Source organism: Argiope bruennichi, chromosome X1 (genome assembly GCF_947563725.1).
Source record: "Argiope bruennichi chromosome X1, qqArgBrue1.1, whole genome shotgun sequence".
In the NCBI taxonomy this organism is placed as follows: Eukaryota; Metazoa; Arthropoda; class Arachnida; order Araneae; family Araneidae; genus Argiope; species Argiope bruennichi.
The window spans coordinates 98,808,136-98,820,644 of record NC_079162.1 but is presented as its reverse complement, the minus strand read 5'-3'; the positions used below and the strand labels follow the sequence as shown (position 1 = coordinate 98,820,644).

The 12,509-nt window shown below is 28.5% G+C and overlaps 1 protein-coding gene across 4 annotated transcripts in view; it reads left to right on the top strand.

The window, feature by feature from the left end:
- Positions 1-12,509, top strand: part of LOC129958326 (SH3 and multiple ankyrin repeat domains protein 2-like) — a 236,849-nt gene that overhangs the window by 206,391 nt on the left and 17,949 nt on the right. For all 4 annotated transcript variants that reach the window (XM_056070735.1, XM_056070737.1, XM_056070734.1 and 1 more), the window contains 7 exons: positions 996-1,104; positions 2,657-2,808; positions 7,120-7,287; positions 7,523-7,784; positions 9,283-9,546; positions 10,656-10,841; positions 11,540-11,732. In XM_056070735.1, coding sequence (XP_055926710.1) covers positions 996-1,104; positions 2,657-2,808; positions 7,120-7,287; positions 7,523-7,784; positions 9,283-9,546; positions 10,656-10,841; positions 11,540-11,732 — 1,334 coding nt within the window. The remainder of the gene's footprint in view (positions 1-995; positions 1,105-2,656; positions 2,809-7,119; positions 7,288-7,522; positions 7,785-9,282; positions 9,547-10,655; positions 10,842-11,539; positions 11,733-12,509) is intronic.

The window sequence follows — 12,509 nt, the reverse complement described above, 5'->3', positions numbered from 1 at the left end:
TAAATTGATAAATTTGCCTTCTAATATATCTTCAAATTTTGTAAATAGAAACACAAAACTTTACATAAAGAATGTAAGAAATGTACATAAATGAATGTAAAAAAGCATTTCACTAATTGACACTTTTAAACTATGGAAGTCGTATAAAAAATTATTTATTTAACTTTTAATTATGAACCCCCACAGAAGCTAAAAAAACTTTTTGATTGGAAGCATACGCCTAAGAGCAATATTTAAATATGAAAGAAAAGTAAAATTGAATAAAATTCTATTTCAATCGAAAGCTATAAAATTTCGACTGTAAGACATGAATAAAAGTTTTAAAAAAATGCATTCGAAAATGTTTTAAAATAACATCGTAAATAAGAGTTCATCGTTTGTAAAAATTATTATTTTCTGTTTTCTTGAGATTTTTATCAGTTTGCCTAATTAATCTTAGGAATAGAGTATGACTTGAATATTATTTTTGCATGACTATTCATATGTGTCACAGTATTGAAGTACCTTCCTAAAATTGCATTTTTGTACTCGAATTTTTTGTCTCCAAATATTATTTCAAAAGTATTCTGAACAGAGCTTGCCTCATATCGTTAATTTTGTAACGGAATTCTATATAATCTTTTTTTTTTTTTTAGCTAAAGTTATAAATGTGTTTTTATAAGTTTCTTAATTATCTGAATATCAATAGTTTAAATAAAATTTAATATAGCTGTTAGATATGTTCCTTAAAGGGTAAGTTCTTTTAAATAACTAATTTTTATTAAGGCTCAACCACGATTTATAGATGCAAACTGTGTGTAAGTACTTTTAGGATTCAGCATTTTCGGTTAACATTATGTGTGCATGTTTGTATTTCTGATCTTTTAACCTTTGAAAAATACGCTTTTATGTAACCTGAAAATATTAAATGTTTTGAAGAAACTAACATAAATTTCACGCAGCTGTTGTGGTTTCATAAGTTCTTACTTCTTTCCTCTTTTAACATTGTACTTTAGGCCAATCTTCGGAGAATGATAGACCATGTAAATAGTGGTCAAGTAGAAAAGATAACAAAGATGTGTGCTAGAGGGATGGATCCTAATTTTCACTGTCCAGAAACTGGAGGTACAGTACATTATAATTTCTTCTGTGATTTAAAAATTATTTTTCAATCGAAATGAAATTCTGTGAAAGTAAAATAGGAATTATGAATAATGACTGTATAAATGAAATTATTCTTTTGATTTAAAACATGTAATGCTCACAAATTTAATTTTTATTTGCTACTATGGATTCGATTTGTGTTTAATATTAATTGTTCGTGTTTTCTTTATTACTCCTGCAAGAATTTCATTTCGCCTTTTGAGCAGATCATTTTTAAATCGGCAGAACAGATTCTGATAGTAATAATCGATTTCTACTATTTTTTCTAAAGGTGCCAAAAAATTCAATTTTGTCATTAAAAAATTGATTTCAGAGATATTTGAAGAACGATTTATGTCTCAATAACAGACATTTTTTTAATCTTGATATACTGTATTGGTATCTTCTGAAATTAAACTCCTAAGTTTTTATGTACTGTTGTTTTTGTAATCTTCTTAATGAGTAAAGAAATTTAAATCATTTGGTGTATAGCCATTCGGAGTATGCAGTGCATATTTAAAAAAATGTCATCCATAAAAACATCAAACTTTATAATGTAAGAAAATGTAATAAAATCTGTAAAAAAACTGGAAGCTTTTCTTCTTCCGTATTGCATGACGAGAGTTTAGTGATGAAGTAAGTGTAAACGATATAGATGAACATAGGTTGCTTTTTGTGTGCAGTCAATTTTAAGTATTTAATTTACAGAACTAAAATATGTCTGCTTTTATTAATAGCATAACTTTATCCGCACTTTTAATTGTATAAAAATGTCTTAATTTAAAAACAGATTTGTTTGATACAACAATTTTAAGATTTAATTTGGGAATAATATATGTAATGTTAAATTCAAAGAATTTCAGAATATAGTTAAATTTCTCTTTCATTTTCTTCAAGTTATATTAAAATATTAGTGAAGTTATTTTCACCAAGCTTTTTTATAACTCAAACTTCATGGTATTTTAAGAAATAATAAATATCTAATTGGCATGCCTCGAGATTTGAAAACTGACCAGCATTTCATTAGAGAAATTTTAAAAATATAAATTGATTGACAAGAAAATAACTTATCAATGGTTTAGTTAGCATTTAAAACAATCTGTCATTTTTTTTATTCAAATAAAGTTTGGTTTTGTACATCTTTTCGAAAATTTCATTGCACATGTTCGGCTCCGACCACCATTTTGTATACACATATTCCAGATTTTAAAGGGCAACATGGTAAAATAAATATATTTTTACGAAAAAAATATAGAATAATGCGTATCACTGTTTTCCCTCTCGTCATTTCATTTAAATATCTTTATTATACTTTCTTTGATAGTATTTAAGCATGAATTTTTTTTTTTTTTTTTTGTAAGAACTGTATTCTTCTCTTCCGTTAATTGGATTCTTCTTACCGTAGAAGCATTCAAAAATGGTTCCAGTGAATACTAGAGTTTTCGCAATTTCTTTTTAAGAGAAATCATTTTGTCCTTAATTTTTGTGAATTATAAGTTAAAAGGGTTAACGCTACCAAAACTTAATTTTTCAGAATCGCCATTAACATTAGCTACTGGACTGAAGCAACCAGCTAAAGTTATAATGGCATTAATTAATGGCGGAGCTTTACTAGATTTTCGGACTAAAGACGGACTGACAGCTCTTCATAAAGCAGTTGAAAAGAACAACTTGGAAGCACTGAAGGTATTTTTTTATGTAACACATATGCTTGTTTTAATTTTACTCATAATTTTTTTTGTTTGTGTAATAATTGTAATTTTGAGCCTAAGGAAATCTTCGGCATAAAGTTTATTGATATATACATTGTAAAATAGAATTTTTATAAAACTTTTGTAGGCTTTCTAATTTTAACAGTTCATAACTCTTTTAAGTCCCAAAACGAAATTTTCAATTGTTTTGTAAATGATATATGCAATAAAAAGAATTTCGTCACACCAAAAGTATGCATTTCAATAATGTTTAAAATTGAGAAACGAATATTTTTTTTAATTAAAATCAGACTAGAATTCTTATATATTATGTTTCATGCCTTTAATACTATTTTGATTAGATATTTTCTAGAACACATTATATTTAACATGCAAACTATTTTTAATTAAGCTCTTCCATTTGTTAAATTTGCCTCAAATTAGACAAATCAAGTATGTATATATATATATATAGGTATGCGCTTAAGATTGTGATGATAGTTACAGTTATAGTGAAAAATTTTCGAAATTTTTAAATGGAAATACACACTTTTTTGCACAAATTGCTTAGTGAATTTGAGAACCATTAATTGCGTTGGAGTGATACAATTATAACGAAAAACTGATGTCATAAAACGTTTGCAAAGAAGAGCATTGTATAGGACCAATGACATCGCAAGAGAGAAAATGTGAAAAAAATGAACTTTTATTGAAATTACAGGTTTTCAATATGCTGACTTTCTTAAACAATTACGCATTGAGTATGGGAGATTGTTGATAACAATGAAAACGTAATGCTGGTGGAGGAAGTTGTATAACTTCTTATGTATGTATAATGATACCTTTTAATTCTGACAAATCTAATGGATTTGATACGTATACCTTAGGTTTCAGATAACCTCAGAACCAGAAATAAATCGATTGAGGTCGTGATTAGCGATCATGATTAGGGCTTTCATCATCGCGATATATCGGGAAACATATATCGATATTTTTCGATATATCGTGATATCATTATTTATTTATAGCTATTATAAGTTATAAATAGCATTCCTTAAAATATTGACTGATCAGAACGACTCTAAATAAAAGGAAGTTTCAATTTATATAGTAAAAATATTCGTTTTCTTTTGAATAAAAATAAGAGCAATTTTTGAATAAAAACAGAAGATAATTGTGTTAAAATCCCTTTAACAAAGGGTGTGAATGCCAAAGCAATGTCTGCATGTTACAATTTATAATACTGCGTTATTTCAATATAATAATCTTTGAAATTTTACCCTTTTTACTGCTGACTTAAAAAAACTCCAATTTCTTACATTCGTCATTAAAAAAAAAAAAAAAAAAAAAAAAAAAAAAAAGAAAAGGAAAACGACATAATAATGCCTTTAACAAGTAAAAAATTAGTTTTAATAAATCATGTATTCAAAATCTGATGTCTCGAAAAATTAATTTTGTATACGAGTTACATATGTTTTTATTTTTATTTTAATAGTATTATTGGCAGATTTAATTTAAATATGCACTAGAATTTTAACATAGGTATGTTATATAATTAAAATTAATCATAATTTTTTAGTTTCAAAACTCAAAAAGAGACGAAAAATAGTAATTCAGAAATGAGTAAAATATTAATAACAAATATTATGGAATGTAAATTTATTTATGGAAGAATGATTTATTACAATAAAAATTTTAGAAAAGGTCCTGATCATGTTCAAATAAAAGGAAAATACGCCAATATATATCATCATTCATATAAACTCAGTGAAAAAATAACCAACAGTCAAGTATAACGTTGTGTTTCTGAATTTTAAAATTCTAGCTAATTAGCTTTTATTTCTAAGTATTCTATCTACATTTTGGCATATTATAAAATTTGAAATGAAATTTTAAAAAATAAATTTAAATATGAAAAATTAAAATGAATGTGGGGGGAAGAGAATAAAGGATTATATAAAAAACAGTTAAAAGATTGAAAAATCACCACTAAAATACCTTTATATTAAAAAAAGAAAAATAATCTTTTCACAAAAAATTTCATAAGTCTATTGAATGCTTGATTTTTTAAGTTAATTCAAAACAGTGTGTATTTGAAAATAGAAAAAGACCATAAATGAAAAAAAAAAAAGGAAATTAAAGGAAACTGTTTTAAACTGCGTGAAAATTTGTAAAAAAACATGTAACCCAATCGCATAAAATGAAATAAATTGGAGTAATGGAATTTATCCGTTAAAAATAATATTTATCTTAGGTAAAAAGTAATATATTGTAACAAGAAAAATTATACTCTTTAAGAAATATAAAAGCGTATATTATAGAAAAGCATGCCGATTAAAAAGAAAAGAAAAAGGCAACACATATTTTCCACCGATATGGAAAACAATGCCTTGAAATTTCCAAAAAATAGTTGTAAAGCATTGCCGAGACTGATTCTCAATAGTTATGTAAATTCGATCACTATCGAAATCTCGAAATTATCCAAAATTCGATAAGTATCGAAAATACAACATATATCGAAAATTGGATAAGTATAGGCAATTCTATTTGTATCAAAAATTAGAAATATTAACAAACATTATGTATGAAGGTGGAAAAGATTGAAGAGCAACAAAAATAAACACTAAGCAATAACCAACACGAAATCGAAGACGCAGATTAGTTGTGAATATGGAATTATTGTATCGCGATTTATCGTCCACAATTATTCATGATTATGATATCGATAGATCGATATTTTTCGAAAACTAGCATCAAAAAATCGATTTTTCAAAAATGTCGATTTTTTTTCGATAAATCAAAAATAGGCTCAGCCCTACTAATCATGATGACGGAATCATGAATTTCAAAGTTATGGAAAATGACTCTTTCTTTACAGCTCTGTTGCAGCACTTGACGAACTCATGTGACGACGAGTAAGGAACCATTTCACGTCCACATATTGCCATTAACGGTTTTTCGCTGCTACAGTTCTTGAATAACGTAATTCTACAACATTGTTCTATACCGAGCTCTTGTGATGGAGCCTATTACCTATACAGGATACCTGTTGAAGTGACCTCTTCGAAGTACATATCGAGAACGAATGTGCTTGCAATACCACACCACACTGTCATTTTAGCTTCGTGTAAAGAACTAGTACCACATCGTACGGATTTTCTTCGGCCTAGTGAACGTAGCTCTTGGGGTTTACATTCATAGTAAAAAAGACTTGTGTTTCACCTGCCAAGCAGCCTCTTGCTATTTTCATCATAACTGAAGAGGGAAAAATTTGCGAAGTTAAGACGCTGTTGCTTATCAACATGTTGTAACATCTGGACTCGCTAAAATCAATTAGGAAACATCGCAGAACAGAGAAAAGTTTAGGAATTACATTGCATTGTTGTTTTCGGTATATCTAAATTGCTGTCAACACTTCTTGCAGTATGTAATGGACCTACAGTAATCGTTATGCCCTACTGCAGAACTTCTACAAGATTAGATAGTCTGATCGCGGTCTTTCACATGTGCATCCAGTTTCTTCCAATTTTTTTTACTAAATTACGTACAGTTTGTGCGGAACATGGGCCTCGTTTCAGCTTGTGATTTCGCCAATAAACATTTTCCCCATTCAAATGAAACAGCTTTCTTACTTATTTTGTTGTTCTCCTGTAAGTGTCATCATGTTGGCGCGTTCCAACACCAGACTGAAAAATCGATCTTCTCGCACATCTCTACTAAGGTTTCTACATACTATGCTTTGCACATTGTGTTCTGTGATTGGTTCTTCTATTGTCTGTCTATGAATTCGAAAAGTGCCCAATGCACCTCCTCTCTGCATTATCTTCGGTCCTACACCGCCAGTTTCGGTCCTACACCGCCAGTTTCTATCATACTTATATTATTGTTCCAAAGCCATTTATAGCGTTTTGAGTGCACTGATTGCATGAAAAAAGTATTGTTGCTGGCATTCGATTTTTTTTTTACTGTAACCGTAATTGTAAGAACTCTGTTGTTTTAACTCAGCTCAGTCTCGAGTACATACCTTCTAATAACAATATCCGAAACAACTTCCTTTTTATTGGGTCAGCGGATAAGCCATTAGTGTTTCATATATTGGGGAAGTTTTTTTATGATCATTTTGTATATTTATATTAAAAATAAAATGAATATGTGATATAAAGGTTTATTTAAAATTCTGTTTTTTCAAAGAAGCAAATAAAGATAATACAATGAAAAAACACATCTAATTTAAAATTTCAAAAATTTGTGTTGTCCCTTAATGATATATACACTAACATGTATATTTTAATATATTAAATTTCAGACACTTCTCGATCTTGGTGCTTCTCCTAATTACAAGGATAGCAAAGGCTTAACACCATTATACTATACATTGCTACATGCTAGTGACCATCAGCTGACAGAAATTCTTCTGCATGATCATGCTTTTATTGGAACCTGTGATCCACAAGGTTGGCAAGAAGTACACCAGGTATGTATTCTTCATATATTTGTTCATTGTTGATGTAAAAAGTACAGTGGAACTATAGACAATTAATTACTGTGGATATATTTGTCACCTTAAACTAACTAATCACACTCATTCACTCCGAATGTTAATGTTTATTTTATTTCAGGGTTTTTTTTTCCCTCGAAAAAATCAAGTTCTATTGTTGTTGTAAATGCTACTTAATGTTAGATATAAACGGTTTATTTTTCTGTTTTAGGCTTGCAAGCATGGGCTGGTTCAGCATCTTGAGCATTTGTTATTTTATGGAGCTGATATGAACGCACGCAATGCGAGTGGAAATACACCTTTACACGTTTGTGCTGTGAATGACCAAGAAAGTTGTGCTAGGGTACTTCTTTTTAGAGGAGCTGATAAAAATGCATTGAATTTTGCAAATCAAAACCCTTATCAAGTTGCTGTAATTGCCGGAAACTTAACTCTTGGTGAACTTATTCGAAACCACAACCCGGAAGATGTTGGTATGTGGAGAATTTTTAAATTGTCAGCCATTTAATTTTTCATAATAAAGGTATGAGTTAAATAAATTAATGCTAAAAATATGATGGAATATTTTAGATATTTTGATATTAGCAAACAATTATAAATCGAGCCAATTCTCACTGTTTGTTCAGTGGATGATATCTCTCTATTCAAAAACTTTATAATGAGAAATAATGCGAAATTAAGTATTTTTAAAAGAAAGGTTGGAATTTTTCATTTCACTTTCACGATTTTCTAAAAAATTAATATGAACTGCACATTATGAATTTCCTGCATGAATTATTTCCATGCTGTTTATGTGATGATATCAACATCTGTTTTCAAATTCCTTTCTTCATTATAATATCATTCGAATTCAGTTATTGACAGTACTATATGTGTGAAATATTCGGAGAATTGCATCCTACTTTTCTATATTTTAATCTCTGTCTCTCTCTCTCTCTCTCTCTCTCTTTTTTTTTTTTTTTTTTTGCAAATAATTTATCTTTGATGCTTTTCACCATTTTAATCACTTTTCCGTATTTTGCATAGATAAATTCTATTCTTAAATAGGAGATGATAATTCGCTCTAAAGTAATTGCATTAAATTGTTTTGAAAAGTGCTTTTATTGCAGTTTTAGCAAGTTATATTTGAATAAATTAGAAAATACTTTCTGACAGTTATAATCAACTTAAATTTAGTGAAATATTATATTCTTTTCGGAAATATTGTGTGTCAAAGAAATAGGATCATTACCAATTAATGTCAAGAATTGATTTAGGCGATTCATTAATTTTGCAGTACTGCTAAAGTTTTATGCATATTAATGCTGCAAATTGTTGGGCAATTATTTAATTAATACTCACACTAAGGTGAATCAGCTTATAAAATTTTCCATTATATTGGCTGTTTAGGAGACTTTTTGTTAGTTATTCATAGGTCTGTAATCCAGACAAGAATATACTGCTGCTGGCTCAGTATATAAAACTTTTTAAAATGCTTGACTCCTTTTGCAATTTACTTTTATAAGGGCAAAAGGTTTCAAACAAAATCTTAAGAGTTTAACTAATGAATAAAATAATTTCGATTTGAAATGAATAATTTAAGTTTTTAATAGAATTCTCTGGAAACACATTTAGTTCATGGAGTATTGTATTATTTAATAATCAAGAACTAATGCAGCAGTTTGTAATGTATCATTTAAAATTATGTAATAAAATCCCTCCCCAAGGTTATTTTGATAATTATGCCAATCATTTCTCCTACAATTTAATATGTTATGTTAATGTATTACATTTATTTACAGTTAATGTATTACATTTATTTACAGTTAATGTATGACATTTTTATCTTAGTGGGAGTTATAACTTCATGTTATTTTCCAATGCATTTTTAAAAACAATGTTTACTTTCACATTTTTATTGAACATGTATGCTCTTTGCTGATATTGATTTTGGCGTCTTCAATAAAAATGTGAAAAATTTCTTCTGTTTAGTGCCATATCGTGAAATGCCAAGATATAACCCAAGAAGACGAGCTAGTATTGCTCCAGTACCTACACTTAGTCGTACGCATAGTGACCCACGCCTAGATTTAAACCTAGGAATGAAGCCTCCTTCACCATGTCCATCAAACTGTTCATTACCGCCTTTCTCTTCTATCTCGTGTATTTCCGACGCTTCCACCGGTTCATCCTCTACGTGCACACAGCCTAGTGGAGAAGATAGTGAAGACACTGCTTCTGGAAGTGTAGTGACAGGTACTAAAAAAAATACATATAATAAGCTATTTTTTTAACTAATGTTCATTGTGTGCCTTAAGTAGTATGAGATTTTGAATCATTAGATTTCATTCTGAAGTTTCAATATTCTTTTTAGAATATCTTTGAACAATAATCCATTTTTATGTTTAAGCTTATTTTTTCTAAAATAATATTTCTTCATAACTTTGTTTCTGTTTAATTTCAAAGACTCATAGGAAACAGTGATCTTATTTCCTTCTATGCATCTTACTTTAAAAATTTACTAGTTATTCATAAAAGTTAGTTTCAATTTTTAACAATTGAACTGAATTCTAATTATTGGAATTAATTATTATTAATTAAGATATCCAAATCTTTTTATTAGAAAAATATTAGAGTTCATGTATTTTAGTTCTCGGTGCTGTTGGGAATTTGTTTCCCTTATGAATAATGAAGATCCTTCATATGTATTTTAATATATTTGCTTTGGTCTGCAACAAAGTGAAGATATATATCTGTTTGGTTGTCCCCTTTCTTTAATTCTGCCTAGGAAGTTTTAGAAAACATAAAGCGTTAATTAATTACTAAGCGTTTTTAATTAGGTAACTGAACTTTAAATGTTTAGCAACGCTTTGTAACACTATCAAATTTAAAGTGTTACAAATTTTCTTATGAGTACCTCACTTGTATATAGATGTGGATTTCGAATCAATAAAATGTACAAATTCTGCTTCTGCTAAAGTATGCAATTCAGTGTTTCATGATCCACTTTCGAAGAAAATGTTCTTCTTGCCAAATTGTGATATATCCATTTCAGCTCATTAAGTTGCATTAAGGTAATCAATTTTGAACATAATATTTCATATTGATTTGTTTACATTTTTATATTTAAAAAATTGGCCTATTTTATTTTATAAATCAGTAGTAGAGAACTGATGATAAAAATCAACACAATTATTTTGTTTGAATTAGAAATTGATGAATTCAATATATTAAACATGGATAAAGTATGTATTGAAATATTTGTATATATTTTACATTAAAAGCTTATTTCATTTTTATGGAATTTGAAAATTTATTTAGTTATCATCTAAATGAAAATCTTGACAAAAAATTATTTTCTCTAGAAAAAAGTGTAACTAGTGATTCTTCGGGAGTATGTACTAGTAACAGTGCTGCTAGTTATGAATCAGGTCCAGAGCATCATGTCTTTTATGATTCATTCCTACCGGGAAGCAAATGTGTTTGTGTTTCTAGTTACAGTTCAGGAGCTCCTGGCCATCTACAATTGTCTTATGGTGACACAGTGGAAAGTATGCCATATTTACATTTCTTTTTTAATGAGTATTTCAGTTTTACGGCGTTTCTAAAGTTTTCATAAAATTATTTATCTTTAAACTTAAATATGCTCTGTTGTTTGTCAGGTTTTTTCAGTTAATGTAATGAGCTGAATGAATAACTTTCTATTCTTTAAAATTCATTTTTCTGTTACGAATAGCAAATTTAAAGAATTTCGATGTGTGTGCAGCGAAACTTTTGAACTCTCATAAATTTTTCAGAGAAAACTCAGAAGAGTTTTTGGACAAATCCAAAATCAAGTTTGTGAGCAGAGACTTTTTTATATGTTTTTAAACAGATGTAAAAGTCTCATATATTTAGGCTATCTTTTTAAGTCTTTAAATTTTAAACAGTAATTATTATGCCTAGAACATTAAAATATTTGTAATAGGAACTAAGAAGGGGAAAATAGGATTACCCTCTCTCTTTTTTAAATGTAATTTTGTAAAAATTCTGATTTGGAGGTAATCTTTTTATTAATAAATAAGCATTAAAGCTCTTATTTAGTTTGTTATTTTTTTCCTTACACGTGTAACTTTTTTAACGGTTTTTGTACCCAAAACACAAATGTGTACAAAATACATAAGCATGTTTCTATGTATATATAAGCATGATTTTAGCATATGTTTCTATGCATGAAAATACATTGCATTATTTGCATCTATTTTGATAGTCATTAATGAAGCAGAAGACGGCTTATTATTGGGTAAGCTGCCCTCTGGTCAGGTTGGTTATTTTCCTGTATCATGCGTGCAAGAAGTGAACTCACGCGTGGATAACTTGCAGTCTGTGGGATACCCAAGAGTCGAAGGAAGAAGAGAGAGATGTGCTAAACGAGTCAGTACCATCCCAAGAAGGTGGAAAGCGTTAGTAACTTTAATATATTTTTGTTAATTATTCTAACCCTTTTTTATTGTAAATGTTCTTAAACATCCACGATTACTTTCATTCTTGCTAATTACCCTTTTGAATCCCAAAAATATTTATCTGTAAAAAGCTGAATAGCAAATCAGAGTCCTTGATATTAATGCATTGAATATTTTCCCTCATTAGTCAAACGTTACTTTTAAACCTTTCAGTATCACCAGATTTTTCAAAATAAGCCTCGAAACGAGGCTTAAAATAAGCCTCATTAAACAATATTTAATGATTTTTTAAAACTATAATTCCGGCGCTACATCTGATCCCATTGTCTTCCCTACTGGGAAATAAATCATTTGTTTAACTTTCAAAAATGTATTCACGGTAGAGAAGTGAAAAAATAATTTGGCATTTGACCAAAATAATTTCGAGTTATTCTTGTAACCATTAATATGTGATTTTTTGTTAATTAAATTAATTAATATTTTGCTTGCAATTTCTAGTTACTTGTTCAAAATAAATATAAGCATTTTTTTTATTTTTTAAATAAGTTTTTCAACAAAATTCATTGTCATACATCTTTTTTTTTATAATACGTGTTGAATGCTGCTTTACAATTTCAGCAAGCAGTTGCATGATTTTCGAATCTCCTGTTTGCTACTTTAACTTTAATATCTTGCTAGATTGCATTTCTAAAACAATGCATAAAATGTTTTGGCACATGTCTAGAAACAGAACTACAGTCAGATAAAATTATTTTAGAAAGGTGTATTACATCTTCT